Consider the following 15,190-nt stretch of genomic DNA (forward strand, 5'->3'; position numbering starts at 1 on the left):
CTATTCCCCAGACAGGAAGCGGCAGGCAGGGGCCAGGAATGGATTTTAAAGGCAAAGTTCTCAGACCCAATGGGAACAGGAACTGTTCCCAAGCTCCCAAGGACAGAGGATTTGGGTCTTTGTTGGGTTTCAGCCACAGCCACAGAACTCAAAGTCTGAATCTGGAATCTCTTGAGAGGACAGTAACATAAACCTCTAGAGATGGAGTTTGAGAAAGGCCCCTCCTTCTGGCAGCTTGTGATTTAGAAAAGTGGGTTCATTCAATAAACATTTACTGCGCATGTATGGACCAGGGACGGTTCTTCACAGCAGATATAGGATGGAAAAGGACAGACAGGAGCCCTTAGCCCTGAGGTTTCCATTCTCGGGGGCCTTTAAATCTCAGACTCGAGAGCTAACAGAGACCTTTGATACTCACTACCTCCGCTGGAAACACGAGCCCAAAAAGGAGAGGTGGCTTGTCCAGAATCAAAGAGCAAATTAGGGACTGAGTCATGGCAGAAATACGGGGCCCTTGACAACCAGTCAGGCCAGCACTTCCCCAGGAGGCAACAACCCCAGGGCGTGTGTAGCAAGGACTCGAGCAGGGGTGTCTGGAGAGGAGAGAGTCGGCAAAGAGGGCAGCAAAAGAAGAGCCATGCTGCATGCTCTGGGGTCCCTCCAGGTGAGGCCTGGGCACCCAAGCTCCCTATTTGTCCCGGGCACCAGGGATCCCCAGCCCCTTTCTTCAGGGCCCCAAGGGGAAACTGGAGCCCAGGATTGGCAGTGTGGAATCAGGGGACCCCACCGGACTCTTACCAAAGATTTGATGGTGTTCTTCAGTCGACTGATTTTTACGGACGTTGAATCCAGGACTACTGCTCGTTCTTGGCACGGGCTCTGAGGTGCATGCAGAGAGGAGGAGGTGGAGCAGGAGTGGGGGGAAAGGTAGAGAGAATGATCCTTAGGGCTGGGGTGTGTGGGCTGTCTCAGCTGGCAGAGGGGCACCCAGTCCCACCTGGAGGAGGAGGTTGGAGGGTTGACCCGAAGGGTCACTGCACCTCTGCCCAGAGCCTCTTACCTCCAGATCTTTCAGGGTAGCAGATGATGTAGGGCCTTCCCTGTGGAAACCTGTTGCTGACTACAAGAGATGAGAGTGCACACGGAGATGTTCTGTCCCCCACAGTGTCTGAGCCCTCTGACTTCCTTTCTTCACCATCAACTGGCAACATTTTCTTTTCTGCCTATCTTGGACCTTTTGTCCCATAACTCCTTTGTGCTAACTTCTCTCATGGTTCTTATCTCCCCACCATCCCATCCTGGGGCCCCTTCAGTGACTCCTGATGGCAAGTGGCTGTTCTCATTGTCCTGGTTTCCCCTTGAGACTGGGGATGAGGAAAATCAAACCATATCCTGGGTGTCCTGAGTGTTTACAGCAGGCCATGTACTAGGGATTAACATAAAAACAATAACAAATCTCATTTAAACTTCACAAATGGAAGTGAAACAATACCACCTCTATTATACAGATGTGAAAACAGAGGCCCAATGAGGTCAAGCAACTTGCCCTAAATCATATCCCTAGCAGAGCAGATGGAGAGGCAGGATTCAAACCCAGAATTCCTTTTTTTTTTTTTTGAGACAGAGTCTTGCTCTGTCACCAGGCTGGAGTGCGGTGGCATAATCTTGGCCACTGCAAGCTCCACCTCCCAGGTTCACACCATTCTCTTGCCTCAGCCTTCTGAGTAGCTGGGACTACAGGCACACGCCACCACGCGTGGCTAATGTTTTTGTATTTTTAGTAGAGACAGGGTTTCACCGTGTTAACCAGGATGGTCTCGATCTCCTGACCTCATGATCTGCCTGTCTTGGCCTCCCAAAGTGCTAGGATTACAGGCGTGGGCCACCACACCCGGCTAAAGCCAGAATTCTTAACCAGTACCCAGCAGTCCATCCACAATCTTAAGAATTACCCTCTATTGCCCCTTGGGCCCCCTGTCCCCAGAAGCCTGGTCAACCAAGACTCACATCCCCAGGTGGCTGGCAACCACCAGAAGTGGCTGTCTCAGGGATACTGCCATTTGTTTTCCTGTTCCTGTTCGCTCCTGCTGGAACTCTAGGGCTGTTTTTCTGCCAACATTCTTTTAACTGTTGGAAAGAAGAGCAGTAGTATTCATGAGAACCGTCAGCCCCTACAGCCACATCCTCCTTTACAGTTTTTACAAAATACACTGACACATCATCTGATTTAATGACACCAACAACTGTACAAGGTGTTGTCACACTCATTTAGTGACTGAGAAGGATTGATATCATGGCCAGAAAAAAAAAAAAAGAAAAAGGCAATACTGGAACTTTGAAACTCAGTCTTCTGACTCCAAGCTCTGAGGTTTTGCCAAGAATCAGCAGCTGCCAGGGACCAAAACCAGAGGCAGAGGTAGAAAAGTAAACATTAAGTAGGCAGGAACTGTATGCCATGTGGTTTAGAGTCACACATCCTCACACGTCTGTTAGTGTGAAGAAGTGCACCAGTACCTCTCAAACTCTTATATCAATGTGTCCTCATGGCAGAAGGCAGCCTTTCTCTTAAATCAGAATTTATCAGAAAGAGGACAACCCAAGCCTCATTTCAGAGAGAGGTCTGGTATACTCTTAGAAACCTATGTGACTGTCATCCCTAAGTACATTCATGTTTTTTCTCTTGATCTCAAGAGAATCAAGGGAAACTGATGCTTCAGAAAGATGTCCCACATTTATCCTGTGGCACTCAAAGTACCCAAGGTTGAGATAATATGAGGAAGATTCAAGGTGTCAAGTTCAGTTTCCCAAGATCTATTCCACAGAAGATGAGCAAATGTCACTTCAGAGACCACTGACTGAAGGAGAGTCTGGTCCCAGAACCATGGAGAATTAGAATATGAGGTGGAGAACTCAGAAAAAAATGTTAAAATCTCTCTGTAAAGTAGAAGCCTGGGAGAAAACCAAATCAAACCCATTCTCTCATTGCCACCCAGAGATACTGTCAAAGTTTTGAGTTCATGGGGGAAGTGTAGGCTTTTCCCACCGTCAACATCTGTAAGGGAGTGAGGCAGCCTGGAACCTCTTGCTCCTAGGTCCCATAGTGTCCATTCCCCTTCTAGCTGGAAATTTGTGCTGTGACCAGAGGAACCAGAAACGGGGTGAGAACGCTTAGGGGACTGGGTCGTAAGATCAAAGGCCAGTCTTGCAGTAACGGCAGTTACTAGGTGGGCTGTGACATCACAACATTCTACTCCTCCTGGTCGGGGGGAGGGACCCATGTCAGCACCATGTCCAAGTCGCCGCTCCACGATTGGGGAGGGAAGCACAGGGTTCGGACCCAGCTCCTTGGAGACGCCAGCACAAAGAACCCAGGGAGGTCAACCTTGAGGCAGCAGGAGGGGAGGGCACAGTCTGCAGCAGGGAGTCCCAGGAGTCACCAGCCCAAAGTCACGCAGGGATGACTGGCGAGGGTGGGGCCTGGCTCCTTGGAGATGAGGGCCCAAAGAGCCCAGGGAGATCAAGCTTGGGGCGGCAGGAGATGAGGGCCCAGTAACGGAGCGGGAAGCCCCAGGAGTCACCCACCCAAAGTCACCCTGGGGTGATTGGCGAGGGCAAGGACTGGGCTGCTTTCTGAAGGGGTGGGGCTGACTGACAAAACTTTGGTGGGGGTAGCCCAAGGCACCGGGGTTGGGGGGACCAGTCCAGTGTGCCTCAGGAGTCGTATAGACTCTGGCAGGGGTCTTGTCATCAGAGGGAATCTGTGGCTGGGTTGAGGGGCTATGACCTAGTGCGTTTTTACCTTTTTCTTGGCTGCAGCCAATTTGTTGTGTTGAGTTTCTTCTGCCATCGCAGGGTGGGGAGGGAGGAAGGGTTGGGGCCACAGCAGCACAATCCCAATAAGAACCGATCAAGGCCTCCAGTCACCTACCAGGCAGCTGTGTGACTGAGCCAGAGGAGGCGGAACCAGGGCCCCAGTAAAATGCGGAATAGGGGTGTGGCCTTAATGCTCCAAGCCCATTGGTCAATGAGAAAGATGAAAGGGAAAGGGGGCGTGGCCAGACAGCAACGTGTCCAAAGGGCCCTGTGGCTCACAAGGAAAGCTGCCCGTGGCAACCGCTCTCCCCACCCACTCTAAGAGAGCGGAGAGGCCTCCCACTCTGGAAGAGAAGAGGGGCCGGCTTTTGCTTTAAAAGCTTTAAAACTTTAAAAAATATATGTGTGTATACTTTATATATATGTGTGTCCGTGTGTGTGTGTATCTATGTTTTTCTCCATAGTTGTCTTCATTATCCAGCTTCTATGCAAGGTCTATGATTTTGGCCTATATTTTTCATCTTTGATTACAGTACAAAAATTATCAGTATTACCTTAACTGAGATACAGATCCAATAAAAACGGAAAATGCATAGCATGCTTGATGATTAATGAAGCAGACTATATTATCCAACATTCTAATAAGATAAAATAATCACAATGATTTCTCTTTTTTGGAAAAATGTTTCTCTTATTCTCCTACGTTTTCGTTAAGATTTTTTTTTCTTAAACAAGAAACATGTCTAATATCTGTAAAAACACCAAGCTTTTGGGCCGGGTGCAGTGGCTCATGCCTGTAATTCCAGGACTTTGAGAGTCCAAGGTGGGTGGATCATGAGGTCAGGAGATCGAGACCATCCTGGCTAACACGGTGAAACCCCATCTCTACTAAAAATACAAAAAAGGCCAGATGTGGGGGCAGGCAGCTGTAGTCTCAGCTACTTGGGAGGCTGAGGCAGGAGAATGACATGAACCCCCGAGGTGGAGCTTGCAGTGAGCCAAGATCATGCCGCTGCACTCCAGCCTGGGCTACAGAGCAAGACTCCATCTTAATTAATTAATTAATTAATTAAAATAAAAAATTAATAGTAAGAGCAATGTGAACAAAAGATGCAATAAAATAATTTAGAAAATACAAACTATTAAAAAATAGATTTTAAAACTTGTGCAACAAAGTCAAACAGCACCCAACGAAAATGTATACCCTTACACGTTTGTTTAAAAAGCAATTTAAATTACATTGATCCACTAAACTGGGAAAAGCAAAACAAACAAAAAGGGGGAAATAATTAAGACGTAAGGAAAAAGGAAAAAGAAAAACCACTAGATTTAAAAAATAAAACTGAAGGAGGATTCTTTCAAAAGACTGAGATAATAAAACAGTCGAGCCTCTGATAAGTAATCAAGATAAAGAAAACTTTGAAGAGAAAAGGGCATATAGCCACATGTGAATATGATGCAAAAAGTGAAAACTTTACACATCTTTACAACACCTTAGAAGTATGGATGACATGTTCATTTTTTTTTTTTTTTTTTTTGAGACGGAGTCTCGCTCTGTCACCCACGCTGGAGTGCAGTGGCGTGATCTTGGCTCACTGCAAGCTCCGCTTCCCGGGTTCACAACATTCTCCTGCCTCAACCTCCCGAGTAGCTGGGACTACAGGCGCCCGCCACCACGCCTGGCTAATTTTTTGTATTTTGGCTTAGTAGAGACGGGGTTTCACCATGTTAGCCAGGATGGTCTCGATCTCCTGACCTCGTGATCCACCCGCCTCGGCCTCCCAAAGTGCTGGGATTACAGGCATGAGCCATCGCACCCGGCCAAAGTGTTCTTTTTTTTTTAAGAACCTACAGTTACGAAAACTAACTGAAGAAGTGGGAAATCTGGAGACCAATACGCAGAAGAAGGAAAAAGACAAAGACTCATCCTCCAAATTGGATATTTATTTAAACCAGAATTTGTCAGCCTCAGCAATATTGATATATTGGGCCAGATAATTCTTTGTGGAGGGTTCTCCTGGTGTGTTGTCGGGCATTTAGTAACATTCCCTCTACCCACAGAATGCCAGTGAGACCTCCCGACCATGACCAGTTGTGACCACAAAAATGTCTCCGGATATTTCCAAACGTCCCATAGGAGGCAAAATACTCCTGCAGTTGAAAATTACTGTGTAAACCAGATCTACATCCTAGATCTTAGAAAAAAGATGTAAAGCTTCCCACCTCAGTCCTGCATACCCTTGATACTGAAATGAAATAACAGCCTTAAAGGAAACAAACAAAACTATAATCTTATTTCATACAGAAGTAAAAATGCAAAAATAAAATATTACCATAGCCATTCTAACAGTGTTTATTATACGAATGCAAAGATAATTCAAAATTAGGAAAATTTCATCAGGCAATTCACAAATTATATTTCTACATATAATTGAAGGCACAATCATGAAAAACAAAGTAGCTCTATATGCATTAAGTCCATGATCTATTCAGTGAAAAACACAAGTTGTACATGTCTTACAGAAGGAAAACTTAACACTGAACACAGATTCTCACCATCTGCTCTTTGTCCTGAGGCTCCAATAGAAATACAGTGAAGAATAAACATTGTATAAGCACACAATTACAAAAAAGGAATGGGGTTACCAACAGAAGACAATTCATCTTCATTAGACAATGACAGTACGTGGAAAATGGTTAATTCATGGAGCAAAGCAACAAAGGTGGAGGTCAGGGGGATACTGAGAACAAGGAGGCTAATCTGTCCCACAGCAACCTGGAAAGGTTCTAGACTCAGACACGAGGTACCCCCGACAATGGGACTGATAGGCAAGACTGAAAACAGAGATTAAGCAAAAGCCCGGATAGAGAACACATTTTACAGGCCCTGAAACACACTGCTGGCCCCATCTCCTTAAACAGAACCCAAGCAAACATATCTACCTCAGGCAAGAGAATGTAGATTTTACATCCAGAGGAATGGAGTAGTTACCCAGCCATCATTTAAGATTGCAACAGGAGATAAGATAGACGGATGGAGGATAACAATTAGGAATCAGCATACATTCCCCTTAAAGCTATCAGTTGACAAGTCTTGGCCACAAAGAACTCCCAATCAATTTTTATTTATTTTTATTTTATTTTATTTTTTTTTTTTTGAGACAGGGTCTTGCTCTTTCGCCCAGGCTGGAATGCAGGAATGCAGTGGCATGATCAGAGCTCACTGCAGCCTCAACCTCCTGGGCTCAAGCAATCCTCCTGCCTCAGCCTCCCAAGTAGCTGGGACTGCAGATGGGTGTCACCACACCTAGCTATTTTTTTTTTTTTTTTGTAAAGATGGGGTCTCACTATGTTGCCCAAACTAGTCTTGAGCTCCTGGGCTCAAGTGATCCTCCCACTTCCGTCTCCCAAAGCACTGAGATTATACATGTGAGCCACCACACCCCGGCTCCCAGTCTTTTAGTACCTCTCTCAAATATGAATGAACAAATAAAGGAATGGAAAAAAGACTACAGGTCAGGCGCGGTGGCTCATGTCTGTAATCCCGCACTTTGGGAGGCCGAGGTGGGTGGATCACCTGAGGTTGGGAGTTCCAGACCAGACTGACCAACATGGAGAAATCCCATCTCTACTAAAAATACACAAATTAGCTGGGCGTGGTAGCACATGCCTGTAATCCCAGCTACTTGGGAGGCTGAGGCAGGAGAACTGCTTGAACCTTGGAGGCAGAGGTTGTGGTGAGCCGAGATCACATCACTGTACTCCAGCCTAGGGAACAAGAGCAAAACTGGGTCTCAAAAAAAAAAAAAAAAAGACAACAAATGATAAGCAACATAGAATAGATATTTAAGGAAAGGCTTTAAAAAGAAAAATAAGACCAAAATAAACTAAGGAAAAGAATTATTAAAGAACAAGGAGATGCCAGGGAGAAGACAAAGAGTATCAAAATCACTTCATAAAGACACTTGTGAATATATTACATGTATAAAACAAAACAATATGAATAAGAAATAATCAGAGAAGAAAAAGTTCTTAGAACTCATGCTTCATCTTGGGAGTTGGTCTCCAATGAGCCATACCTCCTGTCATCATGTCCTTAGACAGGCCCATCCCATAGTCAATCTGGGTTGGCCCCAACACTCACTTTAACCTATAGCATGTGGTAGAAATGACACTGGACCTGTTCCAGGTCTAAGCCTTAAGAACTCCTGGCAGCTCCATTTCTGTGCTTCTGGAAGCCAAAAATAAGAATTGACTACCTTCTTGGAGAAAGAAAAGCCACATGAAGAGATCCGAGAGGATGAGATGCTATGCAGAGAGAAAGGCCACATCAAGAATTACCAAGGCAGCAGACCTGTGGGTGAAGAAGCCGTCTCAGACATTCCACTGCAGCTGAGCATCCAGATGACCAGTCCCTGACACTGTTTAACCACACAGTGAGAGCTGCCAAATGAGACCAGCAGAAAAACTGTCCAGCTAGCCCCAGGTAATCCATACAGTAGTGACAGATAGACAGATGTGTAGTTTTAGGCCATTAAGTTTTGGGATAATTGGTTAAGCAACAATAAATAACCACAACAAAACTTAAAGTTATGACAGTCCAAATAAAATTTCCTGAAAGTCAAAAGATAAGAAAATATTCCAGAACTGAAAATTTAAAAAACATTTAGAAATAACGCGAGATACAAGACTCAAGACAAGAGGTCTAAAATCCAATTAACAGACACTTCCAAATGAACAAATAAAATGGAAAAGAGAAAGTTAACAACAAAAATATGACAAGATTCAAGACTCCAACTTTGAAAGAGCCTATCCATAGGCCTGTTCATTTGGTGTACCCAGCATAATGAATGAAAAAAGACCCACACTAAGTACACTGTTGTGCTATTTCAGCTCACCAAGGAAAAGACAAACTCCTAAAAGCTTCCAGGGAGAAAGTCATGCATAAACAAGTGAAACTCAGGATGGCATGAGGCTTCACCACCACGACTGGTTAGAAGACAACAGCACAGACTTTGAAATTCTAAGGTAAAATTATCCTCAACCTAGAAATACATAATCAAGCAAACTATCAATCAAGTGTGAGGGTAGAATATGAGAGACGTGAATACTGATGGGGATGTGGTATGCAGCAGGCACTGTTCTAAATGGTTTACATGTACCAACCCAATTAAGAAACTGAAAATACACACACACACACACACACACACACACACACACACACAGTTTTTCCTGCTAATCATTTTACGATGAAACAGCCAAGTAGCTAACCCAGAGCCCACAAAGGCAGAGTAAAAATTCTAACACTTGGTAAAATAAAAATGCACATATACCCTGTGATCTAAAAAAAAAAGCTTAAATATTCAAAGACAGACAGCAATTACAGCTACTGAGAACATCACTGTAAGCAAACTGAGGCAGAGAAAACAAAGGTGCTAATGAGGATTTGAACCACCTAACATGCAGAAACCCACTGGATGCTTTCCTAGGTTCCGAGCTGGCATCGTCTTTCAGAATGATCTAGAAGAGGTCACATGACACTGTTACAAAGGATCTGGAGAAAGGGACCCTTGCTTTATCACTCCGGCTCTCCAGTCATGCTTCACATTTTCACTTCTTACACTCTTTCACATGAAGTCAATTTACAGACCTCCATCAAGCCCTTAGAGACCTTTTTGTAATATTCTGACAAGTTCTGGATGTCATCTCTGCACTTTTGACAAATTCTTAGCAGTTAACTTACAAGACAGTTAACATTTTTGTTCACAGTATAGCTAGAAAAGGGTCATATACTCAATAAAACAAATATTTACCAAGCATTCATTGAGTGGAAGATAAAACGCACAAAGCATAATTATAAAATATTCTCCCCTGCCATGATACAACAAAATTTTTAAAGGCTTAAAGAATATAGCAGAACATGACCAAAGCAAAAATAGTAAGGACTAAAGAGGGGAGGAAGGGAAAATATCAGCATGAACTGAATATGACCCAGAAGAGTCTTGATGGTCAGACATGTAAAGATGTATTGGGTAGGGTTAAGGGGTGGAAGTCAGGGGCACAGGTCAGGGGCACATTCTACAAGGGAAAAACAGCTGATACAGAAGCCTGAAAGGTAAAGTGTGCAGAGCACCTGTACAGGACTCTTACCTGCCACAGCGAGGGCACAATGCGCCTTTCCAGAACACAGCAGTGTGCAGCCAGGCCTGGGGCAGAGGGATCACTCAAACAGCACCAGAGGCTGCATTCCTACTTTTCTTCCATCGACAAGTCCATTTTCATTGTTAGTTTCTCCTTCAACACAAACTTAAAAACAAATGGCTGAACACGCAGGAACAAGGAAAACCTGACTGAAGAATGAGACATTAAAACTTAAGGGCCTTGGGTCCTGGCACGGTGGCTCACGCCTGGAATCCCAGCACTTTGGGAGGCAGAGGTGGGTCATTTGAGGTCAGGAGTTCAAGACCAGCCTGGCCAACACGGTGAAACCCCGTCTCTACTAAAAACACAAAAGCTAGCCAGGCGTGGTGGCCGGCGCCTGTAATTTCAGCTACTCGGGAGGCTGAGACAGGAGAATCACTTTAACCAGCGGACTGTCAAGAGAGGTAGGCTGCAGTGAACCGAGATCGCGCCACTGCACTCCAGCCTGTGCTACACAGTGAGACTCTGTTTCAAAAAAAAAAAAAAAAAAAAAGTCATGGTCATGGTAAAAAACCTATGGCTTTGGAAGGCTTTCTTGGTAACGTCCTAGAATTAAGGTTAAGCCTGCGTTTCCTGTTAACTGAACAGGAAACCAGCCTGACCAACATCCTTCTGCCCAGTGGCTTGCTCTCAGCTCCTCTTCGTTGGGCCTTGGGCAGCCAGACTGTCTAGTTTTAATCCTTGCTCTGCCACCTGTGACCTTGGACAAGTTACCTACCTTCAGTTACCTCATCTACAAAATGCAGATATTAATAATACCCTCTTTTTAATTTATCCAGAGGATTAAAAGACTTAATAAAAAGTAAAAAATAAGAAGACTTGGTAAGCATAGGCACAGAGGAAAAAAAAGTAAAAATAAATAATTAAATAAAAAGACCAGTGCCTAGCACATAAAAGTTCATCAGGAATTAATTCTATAATATGAACTCAATTTTGCAAAACTTCAAAGTACGTATAACTTTTAACTTACTAGGGTATACATACCAGTAATACATTTACAACGGTAGACATGTTTGCCTACTGTAAATATAACAAAGACTAAACAAGCAGATACTAAATCATTAAGCAATTATCAGTTAGTATCTTTAATTTTCTTATACTTCTATATTTTCTATAGATCATCTTTGTAACAAGAAGAAAACAAACCAAATGAAAATGAAATGAATTCTCTCAAAAAGAATTAAGTCAAGACAGGAAGAAGGCTCGCAAAGTAATATAAAATATATCTTATGGTTTATGTAAAATTCTTAATAAAATACCTTCTTTGCTCCAAGCTGCACTCTGGCTTTGCCTTTGAGTCAGGCGGCATTTCTTTGCACGATGACTGGTTCTATTGAGTAGGCACTGCTTCAGCCCTACAGGAAGAACAAAACATCTCTGGAACACAGCAGCATTCCTGATTCCCACTTGAGGAGGCCTAACAAAACGGCATATGCCTCAACAGCAGCAGATCAGTGTTAAAAAGTCTGGAGTCAAGGGGAAAAAGTAAAATTGGACCATTTCCAGAATCTCACAAAAAGCAACAAACTGATGTTCTAAGTGCCCAACATGAGCAAATTAGAACCTTAAATAAAGGTCACTCTTAATGCCTATCCCAGCATAGATTCAGCACCAAGTACAGTGTCATTTTACTGGTTTACCTTTTTCATTCTTGAAAGTAGGAGCTATGAAAAAAAAAACACTAAAATTTCTCTAAGAGAACCTTCTACTTTCTATCTAACATACATAATCAAAACACTCTACTGAGGGTGAAAATTGAATATTATAAGAAAATAATCACGTGTTTTGCAAGAAGTTGCAAATATAATGCTCCTCCACCCAATACCTACCTTAAAAAGAAAAAAGAAAACATACAAAACTATCTCGAGAATTATTCCTGCTTAAACAATGTCTACGTGCCATTACTAAGAAAGTATGCACACAGTAAAGATGAGAAGAGAACATGCAAGCGTGAACATACTTGTTAGGGATATAGGACTATGGGTAATTTAAACATTTTAATGGTATTACTCTCACGTAATTGCTCTGAAATTCTAGTCAGTTGTTTGAAATGGCTCTTAGAACAGAATACTTTGACATTTTTATGATGTCAAAAACTAAGAACTTAGCCCTAAATATTCCAAAGAATAGGTGCAGAAGAACCCGTTTCCTTAAACGGCATTTGAGTATTCTTCACAACTCAAACTTTCTCTCCCATCCTGTGATGGCCGAGAGCTTTTCCTCTGACGACGGCATTGACCTTACCCTATCCAAAATATGAACATCTGCATGGTTTCCTGGTTCAAATTGTTTTTATCCATTCTGTCGTGAGAATCAAATGGTTCTGACCATGCAGCACCTCTCTGGGACTTCTCAAGTCCTTTCTAGATCTGAAGACTATTCTCTGAACCAAAGACAACTTCTGGGGGTGTACCAAATCTCCCATTAGAAAATTATTAAGATCAAGATGTTTTAACCTTTTAACTCTTTCTCAAACAAAATAAATTCATTTCTCCTTTACTGTTATTTTAAATTTCAAAATACACAGATAGTATGTCTAAAATAAAATCAAGAGAATGACAGTTTTAGAACACAAACTGTGGTAATTTTGAAAACACAAAAGCTAAGACCACTAATTAGGTCTATGTGGACACCAAGTCCACCAAAACCTGTTCTGTCCTCTGGGGCTCTGCCCACGCCTTTCCCTTGCCTGAGATTCCTTCTGCTTCCTACCCTTCCAAATGCTGTATTTCCCCCTGGAAGACTTGCCAAGACCACTCTAACCTGCACATCTCCCATTCCAGCTAACCAAAGGCATCCTTAGGTTGACTAAACCAAATTATTTTGCAGACAAGGCATCTAAAAACTTCCACTGTAGACTATTCACCTTAATAATTGTTATTGTGACATTATTCAATAATAAAATGAGGGAAAGAAGTCCCTTCAATCCCTTATCCTGGAGAATCCAAGCAAGTGTCTTTCCCACTTGCTTTGCCCAAACCCTGGGACCTTTCTAAGTAAAAGTTTAATGGAAGGGAAAGAAAATCTAAAAGAAAAACTCTCCAAAAAATTAAACTCGGGCAAAGATTCATGGGATTAAAAATTTTTATTCTTTGTGTATTTGATTTCCGAAACATAGAACTCTCTCTCTCACTCCTTAAACCTGCCACTGGGCTAAGAGAGTATTGTACAGAATATGCACTCACTGACTTAACAGAATTAGAACATCCAGGCACTCACTGAGATTTTGCTTCCACAACCGCTCAAAGTCTAGTCATTAGTTCATGAGTTAACACCACACTTGATCTTCAAATTTTGGAAATGCTGACGGTAGACAGGGACTTGTTTTGGGAAAGGAAGTACACAGTAGACATTGTTACCCATGACCCAACCACCACCACCTTTCCTTTAAAGAACCCCACTCTTCCTTTAAGGTTGCAGAGTCTCAGAAAGTGGGAAGAAAGGAAGTTTTTGCATTTTCAGGTCAAAACGAAGTACATTTGTGCAACCACATAATGCCCATGCAAAGGTTTGTTGAAATCTAAACACAAGACAGAAGTAGTTCTAGCACCTCCACAAAAAGTAAGGTAAGTAAACTTTTCCTTAATATACACTTTCAGCAGCATCAACACCTAAAAGTGGTTGACTTTACTACTGTACTAAATTAAATTACATTCATTTTGTCAATAGGTGTTCCAAATTCGTACTGATCTTTGTCTCCAAGGGGTTCCTGCTGAATATTGAGACAGTTGAAGATTACTAGGGGAAAAAATTCTTAATAATCAAAGTAAGGATCATCTAAGGATAATATGCCACATATACACACACAGTCACATTTTCAGCTTTACAAAAGTTCAGTTATCAAAGTTGTACAGCAAACACTATCCTAAGCTTAGCGTCTTCAGGCATTTGATTTATAATCACTGTAAAGAAAAATCAGTCACAAAATGCCACTTTTGTATGATTCTATTTATATGAAATGCCCAGGATAGGCAAATCTACAGAGATAGAAGTTAGATCAGAGGTTGCCAGGATCAATGGTGGGGGAGAGAGGTACAGGGAGTGACTGCTAGTGGGTACGGGGTTCTTTTTGGGGAGATGAAAATGTTCTGAAATTAGGGAGTGGTAATGGCTGCATAACTCTGAATATACTAAAAACCACTGAACTGTACACTTGAAGGGTGAGGCTTATCATACAAAAACTGTATCACAATAAAGCTCTTAGTTTAAAAAATGTTTGTCTATGTCAAGAAACAAAGAAATAGGGTCATAGCTACAAGATATGGGATATAAAATACTGGAACAAAACTGCTTAATAATATATCTAGAATCACACAATGCTTAGTCTTTACGCTGACTAAAATCACGAGATTTGTGTTTTATCGGTATTTCACATTTTTTACTTCTTCTAAGTCAGCCAGTAATTCCTCCTTCTCACTTAATCGTTGACTACAAAGACCAAGCCATTTTGACTCTGCCACCGATGAGCTTTCACATTTCTTTCCTCCTTCCATTCCCATGACTACCAAACCAGTGCAGGTTCTCCTCACTTCACTCTAAGACAACAGCGTGGCCCTCAAATACTGTCACACTCTTCAAGGCTCTGTGAGCACAATCTGTCTCATATTCTCTTCTGCTGTCACCAGATTTATTCTAAGACCGTTTCTTCACTGTTACTCCCCTGTTTCTCAACCAGTTACACAGAAAGATGAATATCCAGGCATGGTGTCATGTGCCTGTAGTCACAGCTACTCAGGAGGCTGAGGCGGCAGGATCGCTTGAGAATGTGAGATTCAGACTGCAGTGAGCCATGATCATGCCACCGCACCCCAGCCTGGGCAACAGAGTGAGATTGTCTCAATAAATAACTAACTAAATAAATAAATGAATAAATAAATGTGGTCTATCCATGCAACCGAATACTATAAAATTATCAGCCTTAAAAAAGAAAGAAGCCCTGTCACATGCTGCAATATAGATGAACCTTGAAAACATTACACTAATTGAAATCAGCCCATCACACAAAGACAAATGCTGTACGATTTCTCTTACATTAGGTTCAAAATTAGTCAAAATCATAGAAACAAAAAATAGAGCGGTTGTTTCCATAAGCCAGGGGATAGAGAAATGGGGAGTTGTTGTATAGTGGCTATAGTTTCAGTTCTCCAAGAGAAGCAAGTTCTAGAAACTCGTTACT

General features: G+C 42.6%; 1 protein-coding gene across 15 annotated transcripts in view; it reads right to left on the reverse strand.

Moving 5' to 3' along the window:
• Nucleotides 1–15,190, reverse strand: part of LOC750180 (golgin subfamily A member 8N-like) — a 71,651-nt gene that overhangs the window by 9,754 nt on the left and 46,707 nt on the right. For 4 of the 15 annotated variants that reach the window (XM_063794659.1, XM_054666894.1, XM_054666893.2 and 1 more), the window contains 4 exons: nt 11,274–11,369; nt 9,964–10,479; nt 2,008–2,127; nt 799–997 (listed from right to left, as the gene is read on the reverse strand). In XM_063794659.1, the coding sequence (XP_063650729.1) occupies nt 799–997; nt 2,008–2,060 (252 nt within the window). In that variant the 5' untranslated portion in view covers nt 2,061–2,127; nt 9,964–10,479; nt 11,274–11,369. Of the gene's footprint in view, nt 1–798; nt 1,121–2,007; nt 4,865–9,963; nt 10,480–11,273; nt 15,122–15,190 lie in introns of those variants that run through there. The other 11 variants (XM_054666886.2, XM_054666885.2, XM_054666890.2 and 8 more) reach the window with 10 other exon arrangements.

This window comes from Pan troglodytes, chromosome 16 (assembly GCF_028858775.2).
Source record: "Pan troglodytes isolate AG18354 chromosome 16, NHGRI_mPanTro3-v2.0_pri, whole genome shotgun sequence".
Classification (NCBI taxonomy): Eukaryota; Metazoa; Chordata; class Mammalia; order Primates; family Hominidae; genus Pan; species Pan troglodytes.